Below are 15800 nucleotides of genomic sequence, written 5' to 3' on the forward strand. Positions count from 1 at the left end.
TTCTCCAAGATCGGCACCGTCAAACATGAATTCCTGAGGCTTGAGTTCGCGTACAACCGAATATTTTCATTTTCTCGCTTGCAAGAGAAACACCTATTTTAGTTTTAAACGACCAAATGAACTAAATATACTGGGGTCACAATTTATTCATTTAATTAAAAAAAGGGGTCACAATTTATTCATTTAATTACCAAAAACTCTTGCGCCTTGTACAACCGCATTTTAACAACAGAGAAACACTTTTGCTACTTAGGGGCAGCCGTGGAACACCTTTGCAACTAGGAACAGCCTTCTTGTTTATTTTGTCAATTTTTTTGCTCATCATAGCATTTAAGCCATTTTTTTGCTCGTCATAGCATTTAAGCCATTTTAGTAGCAGTTTAACATACATAATTAACAGACATAATTCTGTAAGAATTTCATTCTGTAAGAATTTTTTTACAAAGAAAAACCCAGTACCCAGTCTACGTTGTTGCTTTTCTGTATAACCTCCATGACGAACCTCATCAGAAAAAAGAAAAAAGGATTTGACGAACCTCATCATAAAAAAGAAAAAGAGAGGATTTATTATTTTTTTTTTCCTTTTTCGTAACCATCAACCATCAGTTGTAAAATGCCCTGGCAAAGTCCCTTTATGGTCTATTTCTGGTTGATTGAAAAATCTCTTTTTGGTTGATTGGACAATATCTTAAATTTCGAATTAGAGCGAAGGTCATGGGAATCGAAATAATCGTAGTAAAGGTTTTTATGAAATTATTTTTCAATTCTTGAATTAGATTTGCTAGCATATTCAGCTGTGTTTTTCCGATTTCAGTGATGTGATTGAATGAAACCAAACTAAACTAAACTAAACTAATTTTAATTTTCAAGCAGGTAAACCTGGATATTTTTCATTTTGTCAATTGCTCGCTCACGATATAAACGTCTCTTTAGTTTAGTTTAGTTTTCCAAACCAATCAACTGCCTGCAACATGCAGACCGGTGACAGGAGTTGCTTACGAAGGTGGTCCACATTGCAGCGTCTGTAAATCGTAAATCACGTAAAGAGCTTGTTGTACTGAGTCCTCTGCTTGCCGTTCAAGCGTAAGACTCGTGTCACAGATTCTTCCTCCAGGAAGGGAAGTTTCTACGTTCGCTCCGTGCGAACCTTCTGAGGGTTTCACGCAATTGTTACAATTGGAAAGTACAATGGAACAGTCGTAGGTTCTTGCTCGACATCGCTTGAAATCGTAATTTTTTGCTTGAAATCGTAATAGCAAAACACATTTAAGCCATTTTAGTTGCAGTTTAATTTTTTAAACTAGGAGAGCAGACAATTCTATAAGAATTTCATTGTGTGAACGCTAATAAAGTTAACGTTGTTATTTTTCTGGAGGTATTTGGGATTTGAGGAACAGGTCGAGCTCTGTCTGTATTGTATGACTTGTTGACTTCTATCAACTGAATTTTAAAATATTTCTGATGAAAAAGAGAGGATTTATTTTAATTTTTTTTTTTTGTAATTAACCACTGTATCGAATTTTGTTACTATAATAATTATCGACTAGTATGGCCTTCACTAAATGCAATACAGTATTTTGCACAAAGGACGGCCGAAATCAGTTCCTAGCAAACATTACATTACTAAATGCTTGAAATTATTGTAAGATAATTGCTGTTTTCTCTAATCTCTCTCGAAGAAAGATGAAACGAAAGATATTCACCTTGCTTTGCACATTCAACTGGTGAAAACACCAGATTAGTGTTAATAAATTTTAGGACTTCGTTTTTTGGAAAGTTTCTAGTGTGTTTCGGCCCAGATGACATTGCAAATGGTTTCCAACACTTCCTTGCTATTTTCTTATTGGTACCCTTTTTCAGTGCGTTGGTTGAATCGCCGTTGCTGCAATGTCCACACGGCCGGATCTTCTGTGATCGTCCAGAGATTTCGTCTTCGAAACAGTTTCACAAGTAAAAACAAATAATAATAATAATAATCACATCAGCAAATCGAAGAATTTTGAATAAACACAGACTCCGGAGATGATATTTATTCATATCATCATAAAAGAAATATCGCTGATCGCTGTAAACAAAGCCAAAGTGCGCTTAGTGATTGATTACGGCTGCAAATGGGGACAAAAACCAGACACTGTGGAAATCGAAAGTGAAAAATACTCTATGGTTCGGTTTGAATGATATTTATGTGTAGCACCTTGCTCTGTCTGTATTGTATGACTGAATCCGTACAAGCCACACGAAACTGACAAGTCGACAAGACACTGTTCATCATCTTGCATTTCCTCGCTTCCACCGTTGTTCACTGCACCCATGCTTGCACTCCAATCCCACCTGCGCTGTTACAAAAATGTCATATGCGCGGCTTACTTCGCTCTCATTATCAGGGGAGTCACATATAAAATAATTTTTACTGTCGACTTCCACAGTTTTTGTCCCCTTTTGCACAAACAATTTAGCACCAAGCGCACTTTGGCTTTTTAAACAGCGATCAAATTTATTCTGTGGGTACGTCATGAGCCAACCGTTATCTATCAAGGTGCGGAGCTCCTGTGTGTATTATTTACGGATTTTTGCTAACACTCGATTGGATTGTGTAGACATGATGCGGTCGACGTTCCGTTTGATGGTCAAAGGTGAAATGGATGTGAATTTAATATTTTTTCTGCAGCCAGGCTCGACAACGACAACGACACTGCAACGCGAATGGGATATTCCACCAATCGTTTGTTTGTTTTTCTCAAAGATCGCATGTAAAATCGTCCTCGAGCAAACATCACGTCCCTTCAAACATGGATTCCTTTCACTGGGAGCATTGAGTTCTCATTTTGGTGGACGCTTAGGCGCCTTGTGCGTTTCCCGAGACGTTCTGAGCCCAATGTACTGGTGCAGTGAGGGTCACTGCACCAGTAACACCGTGTTCCGTGTTTTCGACAGTCGTTCACTCTCATCATCACAGCAAAAGAAACTCCTTCGATGCTGATTGTACAATACATCGAAGATTTTATGTAAAAGTTGTGCAATTGTACATTTTCAAGCAGAATTTCGAATATTTTTATTTTTCAAGAAAAACACTTATTTAGTTTTGTTAAGTTTTCTAAACGACCAAATTAATGAACTGAATATACGAAAATCATTAGACTGCTGCAAAAGATACAGCTGCATACTTCTCATACTTGTTTTTAGAAGTATGCGGCTAATAACTGTATGCACTAATAACTTTCCTGTGCCTAAACACTAATAACTTTCCTTACGCAACACTTTGGCAACATTTTGGCTCATTTTGTCAATTTTTTCCTCGACGCCAAACAAATTTAAGGCAGTTTACTCTGAAGTTTAACTTTTTGAACGAATTGAAACATAATTAAGAATTTCTTTATGGAACATTGTTTTAGCTTCCGAATCACACTCAGAAGCTAAAACGATGTACATATTTTGTGCCAACAAATCACTGAAATAAAGCGAATCTCTTTAGGAAAAAAGATAGGAAATATTCAGTTTCGCCTCGAGGGATTTCTTGACGAAGAAGGAGACAAAAACAAAAACAAAATATACAAACACAATCAAACTGTTGTGTTACATTAGGAACTTTATGTTACATTAGAAGTCATGTTTAACAACAGGTTGTCCAGAGGTGGTCCAAGACCCACTGATTTCGGTAACCTTGCCCGATAGCGAAAAACTAACTCAATTAATAAATCTGTGAATTCCAGCAGCTGGGAGTAAATTTTCCAGCGAGAAAAAAATATAGTTTGCCAAGCATGTTTGTGTAGAAAAATGTAGGCTCAGGAACAAAGAGATATAGTTTCGCCCTGTAATTTCGGCCGTCCTGGTGCAAAATAATTAATTAAGAATTCAAGTGATACGTTATTTCATCTATTACTGCCATGGGTAATTATTATGGTTTGTGAAAAAAAAATGAAAATAAATCCTCTCTTTTTCCCTGCTGGAAAACCTCATTAGAAAAATTAAAATATTCAGGTGATACGTTATCTCTGTCAACAAGTGTCCTTTAAGTCGGTCGACCTGTTCCTCAAATCTCAATCCTCAACATGAAATACCCGAAGAAAAAAAACAATATAGACGTACTGGTTTTTTATTATTTTATTTATTCTTACAGAATAGTCATCTCCTATTGTTCAGGTCTGTGTCTTCCTATTTTAAAAAGTCAAACTGCAACTAAAATGACTTAAAAAAGTTAAACTGCAACTAAAATAGCTGACGATTATCATTAGACTTTCCACACGGAGCGAACTAAGAAACTTCCCTTGTGAAGAAGCAGAAGACAAGCTCAGACACTTGCTGTTGCAACGCTCAATTTCCTGTGGTCAATGTTGGAGGCAGTTGATTGGTTTGGAAAACTAAACTAAACAGATGTTTATATCGTGAGCGAGCAATTGACAAAATGAAAGAAGTTTTACTTGTTTGAAAATTGTACTCGCGATAAAACATCTCTTTAGTTTAGTTTAGTTTAGTTTTCAAAACCACTGTTGTCCTTTGGACACTGAAATCCGAAAAACCTAGCCGAATCACACTTTGCCAAGAATTGTAAAAATTTGCTAGCTACTCAAGAATTGTAAAAATTTCATAAACATTACGACTATTTCGATTCCCATGACTGTCGCTCTAATTCAAAATTTAAGATATTTTCCAATCAACCAGAAAGATATTTTTAAATCATTTAGAAATGGACCAATCAATTTTAAAGGGCAAATCAACTCTAATGAACTCTGGACTATTTCTACTGGGTACTGAGTTTTATTGACTTGACACAATGAAATTCTTACAGAATCAGTTTAACTTTTTAAACCATGTTACATTAGGAAGTTAATTCCATGGTTTAAAAAATTAAACTGCAACTTAAATGGCTTGAATTCTATGACGATTTGAACATTTGATTTGAGCAAAAAATTTACAAAATAAGCAAGATATTCGTCTTGCTTTGCATTTGCATTTAGTTGCGTTTGAGAAACAAATAAATAAATTGTGAACCCTTTTTTGAGAAGTATGCGGCTGTATTTCTTATGATTTTCATATAGTTATGAACTATATGATTTGGTCGTTTAAAAAACTTAACAAAACTAAATAGGTATTTTTCTTGAAAATATTCGGTTGTACCTGCTTGAAAATTGTTTGCACAACTGTTTTATAAAATCTACGGTGTACTGCTGTATGTAAGCTATACAGCTTACATACAGCTGATTGTAAGCTTGCTGTGTGTGTGTGATGGACTGTCGAAAACGTAGTTACTGGTGCACGTCTTCGGGAAACGCGCTACCAAGATGCGAACTCCTAGTGAATGGAATGCATGTTTGACGGTGCCGAAAAACAAACGATTGCGCGCTGCAGTGTCGTTGTCGTTGTCGAGCCTACAGGATCAGTCTGGCCTGGTGGCAGAAAGAATATTTATCTAACCGCCACCTTTGACGAACGTTGACCGCATCGTGGATTATCTAATCCACGATGCGGTCAACGTTCGTCAAAGGTGGCGTCAAAGTAATCGAGTGAAGAATTCGTGAAGAATACACGTAGGAGCTCCGCACCTGGTTACCCAGAGAATAAATTTCCAACGGCCCTGATCGCTGTTAACCAAAGTGGTAGCTAAGCTGCGGCAAATGGGGACAAAAAGGTCTACTGTGGACACCACAATTCCACGAGATACAAGCGATTGGAGTGCAAGAACTGTGTATGGGTGCAGTGAACTTCGGTGGAGGCAAGGAAATGCAATTCCAGATGATTAACAATGTGTTGTCGACTTGTCGGAGAAGATGATGAACAAAAACCCAGTAGAAGGTACGTCTACATTGTTATTTTTCTTGAGGTATTTCATATTTGATTTGAGGAACTTGGACAGACTTGTGAGACACAGAGAGGGAGATAACGTATCACTTGAATTTTTAAATTTTTCTGATGAGAGGATTTATTTTCATTTTTTGTGACAGTGGGTAAATTACCCACTGTCACAAAAAATGGTCATTATGGCATTAATAGTTCACTAAATGCAATACAGTATTTTGCACTAGGACGGCCGAAACTGAATATATATCGCTTTTTTTCTGAGACACTACATTTTTCTACACATGCTTGGCCAACTACATTTTTTTTCTCGCGATAGATTAGGTTTTCCGTGCTTGACAAAATTGTCAAGCACGGAAAACCTAATCTCCCAACTTGCTGATTGCGAGATGAATCAAGAAAGATATTCGTCTTGTTTTGCATGTAAAGCAAAACGAATATCTTTTCTTTCTTGTTTTTGAAGAGAATATCTTTCAACATTCATTCTGTTTTTGAACAGAAGTTACCTTTCCGACATATCTGATATTCTGAAAAGAAATTGATATTGCTTCAGGTGTTAATAAATTTTGGAACTTCGTTTTTGGGAAGTTTCTAGCGTGATTTTATGTTCATTTCGGCTCAGATGAAATTGCAAAATGGTTTCGATTCCTTCCTTGTATTTTCTTATTGTAAAGACGTGTCGCGTCACCCTTTGGAATCGTATTTGCTGAAATGATAACACGGTAGGATCTTCTGTGATCACAAAAAAAAAAATTAAAAAAAATAATAATGAAAACAGCGCATCAGCAAATTGAAGAATTTTGAATAAACAAAGACTCCGGAGATGGGGTTGTATGAAAACATTTTATGCAACAGAGAAACACTTTTGCAGCCGTGGATTCTTGCTTATTTTGTCAATTTTTTTTGCTCAGTACATCGTCATAGCATTTAAGCCATTTTAGTTGCAGTTTAACTTTTTAAGCAATGTTCATAAGTTAAGAGAGCAGACATAATTCTGTAAGAATTTCATTCTGTAAGAATTTTTTTCAAGCCTGGATAAAATATATTTTGTCAATTGCTCGCTCACGATATAAACGTCTATTTAGTTTAGTTTAGTTTTCCAACCCAATCAACTGCCTCCAACATTGACTACAGGAGTACAGGAGTTCCTTACGAAGGTGGTCAACATTGCAGTTGTTGCTACACCAAGTCCCTGAACTTGTTACAACAAGCTCAGAGACTTCTTGCCCACTTGAAGACTCGTATACAGATCCTTCCTCCAGGAAGGGAAGTTTCTAAGTTCGCACCGTGCGAACCTTCTTCTGTTTGATGCTGGAGAGGGTTTCATGCAATTGCCACAATTGGAAAGTACAATGGAACAGCCGTAGGTTCTTGCTTATTTTGTCAATTTTTTGCTCGACACATGATATTAAAATCGTAATAGCATTTAGCCATTTTAGTTCTGTAAGAATTAATAAAAACCCAGTACCCAGTAGAAGGTACGTTTACGTCGTTATTTTTCTGGAGGTATTTCATGTTGAGGATTGGGATTTGAGGGTCGACAGTGGTAATGACAGTGTCAGAGCATGACACTTGTTGACTTCTACAGAGAAGGAGATAACATATCACCTGAATTTTAAAATTTTTCTGATGAGGTTTTATTTTCATTTTTTTTTTTTTTTTAATAAATACCACTGTATCACCACTAGTATCACACACACATATCGTACCAGGAAAGCCAATCTCACTACAAGAGACTGGCTCAGACTCACAGAGTCTTACGAGGCTTACGAGGCTTATGAATCAGAGGCTTACGAGGCTTATGAATCGAGGCTTACAAAGATTTGTAAGCGGACTTTAACAGTTTGGTTTCCTGCCATCCACTATTATCGAGTTATTGAATTTGGACCATTATCACTAGAACGCGGACTGGGGAGATTGTTTCGACGTCTGTTTGCCATCACGTCAATGAACTCCTTATATTTGCTGTCAAACAAACTAGCGTCTGGATGAAATGATACTGAAATTCAGACTCATGCATATCTCAAGAGTGGTTTGACAAATGGTGACATATCTCAAGAGTGATTTGACAAATTATTGAGCTATTGCGCTCCAATGCAAGTACAAAAGTACTCACCAATATGATTCGCGACTTGCAGATGATTTTGATCTGGTGGATGCCTTTGCGCTAGTCAAAAAAAAAAAACTATCTTGTATACAACAAGCTTTTTATGACAAGCTTTTAATAAAAACCATTAATAAAAATCTGTTATAAAAGTATGATTCAACTTAGTTAAAACTTCCGGTTCAGTTGAATCGCAAGAGGATCACATAAACATTGTATTCCTATTCGACTACCTTTCCCAATTGATATAAAAAGAATTTAACCATGGTCTCCTTGCATCATCAACTTGCGACTTCAACAGATTGTGTTTTCACAGCATGATAAAATTGAAATTAAGAAAAGAAGCCGTTCAACGCCTGATATATTCGTAGATATATGAATGAAAATGAAAGATAGAACTGAAAAGCATGAGAAGCACGTTGACAATCAATTTTGGGGGCCATAAATATTAAAGAAAAACTTGCAAAAAAGGCAGACTTTATATCAATCATCATGAATGTTAAGAAGAACCGTGAAATGTTATCTAAAATTGTATTTGTGGGAACTTTGAAACTTCCTTACGAGGACATGATGAAAAAGATGATTCAGAAAATCCAAGTAAATCCAATTTTATTCAATCTGTAAAGTTTAAAAGAAATATATTTGTATATATTTTTTTACTCTAATTACAATGTTTTTGCGTATTCTGTTTTTGACAATCCTCAATTGTAATTTTGTTTTTGACAATCTTCAATTGTAATGGCAAAGTTAAAAATATTCGTATTAAAAAAAAGCAATTTTAATGACAAGCTTATTTTGTTATACGCCTATTTATAAATAAAACCGTTGTTAAACTATAGAGGATTTTTAAATTTTGCATCTTAATATCCAGATTTTAAGAATCACTTAATCTTCAAAGGTGTTTCTAAGACTATTCTTCTGAATACATACTTGACTGTCTTTTACAAATATACCGCATGGCTGATGATACAACAGGTGATCATTGTACATCTTGGATGAAAAAATACTTGAACGTATTTATTCCAGAAAACCAAACCGCGGATGGGATATCAAAATGTATTCTACAACAATTAGAATTCAAGAGAATCGCCAAAAACTGGTAGCTCAGACATTTGATGATGCAAATGTCATGAAAGGCAAAAAAGCTGGTGCTCAGGCGAAAATAAAAGCAGTTTATAGCAATGGGCCACCACTGATCCTTCTGAAAGAAGAATCCAGGTTGTCCTTGATTGTCCAACATGTGGGTGTACCTCAGGGATCGATAAACTTACCTGATAAAATTGTCTCTAAGACAACGCCACACTATAGATAGCAGGCATGTGGGGAAAATTAATGAGCACAAGACTTGGAATGGGGTCAAAACGGTGCCAAGACACCAACCACCAAAGATACATTACCTGAAAGTACTTCCTTCAAATTCCTCAGTTTAACGTTCACAGAGAACATGAGTTGGAATAGATACATCGAGATAAGTAACTTTCTAGCACGGCAGTCTTGGCAATGGCCAAGACTGCCGTGGATTCCTCATCAAACTGTAGACGATCAGGACCAAACTGGATGAGCAGAATAACTGTTGAACTTTTTTTGGGTGTTCCGGGATCGGAAAGGCTTAAAACGAACTCATATACTGGTATACCTCTCTAAAGTGGTGCTCGTTGTTTTATAATAGTATAAACAGACAGAATGGTTAATTGTTGGTATAAACCCTCCAAGAAATTCCAGCAAAAGCTTAATAGCCAGCTGTGGTTCATGCCAGAATGTGCCGCTGCCAATATGCGAGTAACCATTTCCACTGCTTTCAGAGAAATAGGTGTACTGTAAAAAAGTAATAAAGAATGCAACGTCAAGTCAAAGTAGCTGAGCAACGGCTTGGTTCTGATAAATTTTGGTGAATGACAAACTGGGTCCTGATTCGAAGCATGTCCTCTATCCCCAACCATCATCAATGGACCTGAGATAATTTCATCAGTAACACTTTTTTCCAAGAACTCGTATGGCCGCCTACATACTGTGTCTGAAACCAAACCGACTATGCGACCAAACCTGTGCGCGATGTTGGCAAGATTATCAAAGTGTTCAAAAAGCTTCAACTGTTTAAACGTTGTCTTATGCTTTCAATGTTTGAAAACTTCATATGGAGCACCGTATTTAAAAATTCCAGATTGGTCATCTTGCCATTTCCTTGCTGGAATCTGTGATAGAATCACCTCAGCAAAATTATTATTAATGACATGCAATGTTCCATACATTACAGGTGATGAAATATCTCACAGGATTAGTGAAGGGCTCTTTTGATAAGGTGTGGCAAGATACTTCACAAGATCTCCAGCTATGTCCTCTTTTCTCTGGCCACAACTGAATGGCTCCCGTTTTGATGAAGCATCTGAAATGGAACACATCCATCAAATTTATTGTCAAGATAACTGGAAAATGATTGGATCATTCTACTGGTATCTCACTACTGATGAAATTCTCTACTCTATAAGGCATGTACTATCTATCTAATTTCGAAACCTAGTAGACGATGCCCTTTTCTTTTCCCTGCAGAAAAGACGTTACAATAGCTAATAAGTGTTCGTTTGCCAAACTTTAACAAAAACAATCACAAATTTCCCCACTCTCGCAGATTCCATGAATCTTTCCAAGGACTGTCTGCATTCCCAACCGATTACAAGTCCTTCAAGTCCAGTGTAAACAAGTTTTTGCTAAATAATCCAAATTGTATTAATTAACCCTTATCCTTCAGCGCTTTGTATAAAAGCAAGAAATTCCAAGAAATTCCAGCAAAATTGTTGGTATAAACCTTCCAAGAAATTCCAGCAAAATTGTTGGTATAAAACTTCCAAAAAATTCCAGCAAAAAAAAAGAAAAAGAAAATTAAGCGATCCGACTCTTTTTATATATATATATATAAGAATATTATATAAGAATAGCAAAAAAAAAAAAGAAAATGAAACTAAATAGAGTTTTTGTGACAATTATTTTATTCTTAGAAATGAGCTTGTATAGAACATAAAAATAAATGATTTAGAAGTTGCAATGCAGATTTTGACCATTAAATGGAAAAATATTTAAAATTATTCCAAAGGTGTTCCGGGATCGGAAAGGCTTAAATGGTGGTGCTCGTTATTTTATAATAGTATCTGACCTGACAGAATGGTTAATTTCCAGAATGGAAATTCCAGCAAAATTGTTGGTATAAAACTTCCAAAAAATTCCAGCAAAATTGTTGTTCCAAGAAATTCTAGCAAAAGAGGCAATCAAGAAATAGAAAAATAAAACACCTTTACAAATAAATAATAGACAATGTTGTTTATCAAATCTGTGTCAATCATGTTATATCCAAAATAAGATCATATAATGTTTTTTTATGGAAATTTATTTAGAAGTTATTTTTTTCTACTTAATAAATTCAAGTTATGCAATTCAAGAATTGTGTATTTAGTTTCATGCAGGAGAAAAGTGGCAAAATTGATATCCTCATCCGGAAGTTGATCATGTCAATGTTTCTGATCTGAAAAAAGAAGTTTTAAACAATTATTTATTATACAACAGATGTAATTTATATATAACAGATAATAACTAAATTAAATTAAATAACGAAATATTAACTGAATTAAATTAAATAAATTAAAGTGACCTTAATAACACAAAAAGGACATTTTTACTTACATACTATAAAGTCTGCATTTCCCAGGAGCATTAAAATCAAGTTGGTAACATGGTAACATGTATTTATTATTTATTTATCACAGGAAACTTCAACTTGATTTTAATGCTCCTGGGAAATGCAGACCTTAAACACACCTACTTTTGATCATGTTCGAACTAATTTATAGATATTTATAAATAATATAAGTATATAAATAATAGATATAGATAGTAAGGACTTTTTGGATGAACATACATAATTTTCCAGAACATACATGAACATACATAATATTTTGTGTGTGTGTGTGTGTTTGACATAATAGACAAGAAACGAAACTCGGTGTTGTTTCTTGTCAAACACACACACACAATACTGAAATTTAATACTTTACAAATTTATCATTATTTTAATGTTCTCTGGAAGCATAAAGTTTCTTGTCTAGTTTGGAAAACTCATAAAACATTAAATTTTTTTTTTTTACACCACTTATCAAGGCCCAAGAGACACTCGTATAGTAATCAATGGGATAGTGTAGTAATAGTATTGGAGAATTGATAAAGTGTCATCAGGGGTGGTTCATCAGGAATTTGTTTATGTTGGACTTGAAGACATCCAGGTTGAAGTCGGGAGGGAAACAGGCAAGCGGAACAGAGTTCCACAGGCGTGCAGTTCTAAGAAAGAAGCTTTGTTCATGGAATCTACGTTTTGATTTAGGCACAGATAAGGAGTGGGGAAAATTATTGACGGAGGTTTCAGCTAGTCTGGTGTTTTTTGAAAAAGATTGGCGAGAGAGGACCAGAGACGAGCACTTGCCATGGAAATAACGATAGAACAAAGATAGGCTCGCAACGTCTCTTCTGTGGGAAAGAGGTTGCAGGGAAGAGAAGAAGGGCATCCCCCACTAAACCACAAAGTCTATTTTGTACTCTGTCAAGGCAGGATAGGCTGTTTTTAGCAGCTCCTGCCCAGCTTTTATATAGATAGAGAATTGCATCATTAGTGAGATATCTTCTGGAGCGGTAGAAGGATCCCACCATTTTCCCAGCGACCTTGGCCACAGACTGTATGTGTTCCATTTATTATAACCGAACCATAAAAAAATAAAAACCTGTTCTAGAAAATCTAGAATTAGTAATTTTAATTAATAATTTTGTCATATTTCGATTAAACGTGATAATGTTGATATCTTATGAAAGCGATAATTATTTTATCTTATGATGATTTTTTTATTGCATCAAAATTGATAAACTATGATTTTTTTTGTTTCATTTAAAGTGGTAAATTTTTATGTCATATGATAATTTTTTATATCTCATGAAATATGAAATTACTTTATATTTCATTAAAAGTGATAATTTTGTGTATTTAATAAAAAGTGACATTTTTATAAAATCAGTGATATCTATATATATATCTGATATTTTTTTTCTTTTTTTGTGATAATTTTTTTAGATTTAATTATAAGTGACAAATTTTAATTTCCAAATTTTATTTTTATTAAAAGTTTTACTTTTCAAAAACTTTTACTTACGCTTTTTATTTTATTAAAAGTGATAATTTTTTATTTCTTTTAAATAATTAAAATTTTATTAAAAGTGATAATTTTTTATTTCTTTTAAATACAAATGTTTTTAAACATTTTTTTATAGTTTACCACTGGTAAACTATAAAAAAATGTTTAAAAACATTTTTTAAAGTGGTAAAAAATTATAAAATTATAAAAAACTTTTTATAAAAATTAAAAGAAAACTTTAAAAATTTTAAAAAGTTTTTTTTAATTTTTATAAAAAGTTTTTATTATAAAATTATAAAAAACTTTTAAAGCGGTAAAATATAAAAAATTATCACTTTAATGAAACATAAAAATATTTCGTTAAAGTGATCATATTTTATTAAAAGTGATAATTTTTTTATAAAGTGGTATTTTTTATTTATTGAAAGTGAATTTATTTAAATTTATTAAAAATTATAAGTTTTTATCTTATAAAAAGTGGCATTTTTTTCATTGAAAACGATAATTTTATTCGAGATGAATAAAAGTATCCTTTTAATAAAATAATTAAAAGTGATAATTTTTAAAATTAAACTATAGCGATAATTTTTTATAAAAGTAATTTTTTATTAAACATGATCATTTTTTAATTTCATTTAAAGTGATAATTTTTTTCATTAAAATTAATAATTTCATATTTCGATTAAACTTGATAATGTTGATATCTTATGAAAGCGATAATTATTTTATCTTATGATGATTTTTTTATTGCATCAAAATTGATAATTGTGATTAAATTAAAATTGATAAGTGTTTTTATGATATTTTTTTTATTTCAAAACATGATATTTTTTTATTTCAAAACATTATCACTTTTAATATTTTTCAAAACATTATCACTTTTAATATTTTTCAAAACATTATCACTTTTAATATATTTCAAAACATTTAAATATTTTTTATTAAATATTTTTTTACTTAAAAGTAAAACAAAATTTATTTTATTTAAAGTAATAATTTTTTTTAATTATCACTTTAAATTTTTATTTATTTTATCACTGACGATTTATTTATTTCATAAATATAATAATATTTCATTAAATTTGATAATTTTCTTTGTAACTTATAATTTATTTATCTTATTAATCATTAATAATTAATTTATCTTATTAATTAATAATTAATTTATCTTATTATTAATAATTATATTTTTTATATTCCTTGGAAAGTGATGATTTCTTTATTTCATTAGATTAATAATTTTTTTGGTAATTTTTTATTTCATTTAAAGTGATAATTTTTTATGTTTCATGAAAAATGATAGTTTTTATTTCCGCTTTTAATGAAATTTACAATTATCATTTTTAAAATGATAATTGTAAATTTCATAAAAAGCGGAAATTTTTATATTTCAAAACAATAATCATTTTTATATGTAAAAAATGAGTATTTTTTATATTATTAAAAAGTGATAATTTTTTATTTCATTAATTTTACAAAAAAAATACTCATTAAAAATGATGTTTTTTTAAATTCATTAGAAGTTATAATTTTTATATTTGATGAAAAGTTAAAATTTGTTTATACCATTAAAAGTGATCATTTTTTATATTTCATTCAAAGTTATAATTTTTTAAAAAGTTTTAATCTTGATAAAAAGATTTAAAAGTTTTAATCTTGATATTTCATTAAGTGATTGTTTTTATATTAAAGGTGTTTTTTTATATTTAATGTATGAAAAGCACCTTTAATTAAATATAAAAAAATAAAAATAAAAAGTTACAATTTTTAATCAAATATAAATTTTTAATTTTTATATTTCATTAAAAGTGATATTTTTATATTTTATTAAAATGATGAAAGTCATAATTTTTATATTTTATTAAAATGATGAATTTTTATATTGCATTAAGTGATACTTTTTTTTATATTTCATTAAAAGCTATAAGTATTATATTTCATTCAAAATGATAATTTTTATATTTCATTAAAATTTATATCCCACTCAGGGATAAGGGTTAAATGTCATAATTTTATATTTCATTAAAAGTGATAATTTTTATATATACCATTAAAATTTATAATTTTTACATTTCATAAAGAGTATTAAAACTTTATGAAATATAAAATTATAAATATTGATTTTTCATTTAAAGTTGTAATTATAATATTTAATTAAAAGTTTGATTAAAAATGATTAATTAAAAGTTATATTTTTTTATATTTCATTAAATATTTTAATTTTTATATTTAATTAAAAGTTATAAATATTATTATATTATTATTATATATAGTTATAAAAATTTTTATATTTCATTAAAAGTGATATTTCATTAAAAGTTATAATTTTTATATTTCATAAAATTATACTTTATTTATAAATGTTATAATTTTTTATATTTCATTAAAAGTGATATTTTTTTATATTTCATTAAAAGCCATAATTTTTATATTTTTTTAAAAGTGATGATTTTTATATTTCATTAAAAGTTATAATTTTTTATATTTCCTTAAAATTCATAATTTTTTTATATTTCATTAAAAATAAGCATTTTTATATTACATTAAAAGTTAAACATTTTTTCATTTCATTCAACGTCTTAATTTTCTTATTTAATTAAAAGTTCTAATTATTATATTTCATAAAAAGTGAATATTTTTTATTTCATTCAAAGTTTGTTTTTTTTTACATGGAGTTCACAACTTATCAAGGCCAATGGCCACTCAGGGATAAGGGTTATTGTGTGTACAGTAATCAA

At 31.3% G+C, this 15800-nt stretch overlaps 1 protein-coding gene across 6 annotated transcripts in view; it reads right to left on the reverse strand.

Moving 5' to 3' along the window:
- LOC145277829 (uncharacterized) overlaps positions 1–15800 on the reverse strand; it is a 432180-nt gene that overhangs the window by 48725 nt on the left and 367655 nt on the right. For 5 of the 6 annotated variants that reach the window (XM_080129743.1, XM_080129739.1, XM_080129738.1 and 2 more), the window contains one exon: positions 10859–11411. In XM_080129743.1, coding sequence (XP_079985869.1) covers positions 11398–11411 — 14 coding nt within the window. In that variant the 3' untranslated portion in view covers positions 10859–11397. Of the gene's footprint in view, positions 1–10858; positions 11412–15800 lie in introns of those variants that run through there. The other variant, XR_013868210.1, reaches the window with a different exon arrangement.

The sequence above is a fragment of the Euprymna scolopes genome, chromosome 6 (assembly GCF_053919585.1).
Source record: "Euprymna scolopes isolate OS-2025 chromosome 6, ASM5391958v1, whole genome shotgun sequence".
In the NCBI taxonomy this organism is placed as follows: domain Eukaryota; kingdom Metazoa; phylum Mollusca; class Cephalopoda; order Sepiida; family Sepiolidae; genus Euprymna; species Euprymna scolopes.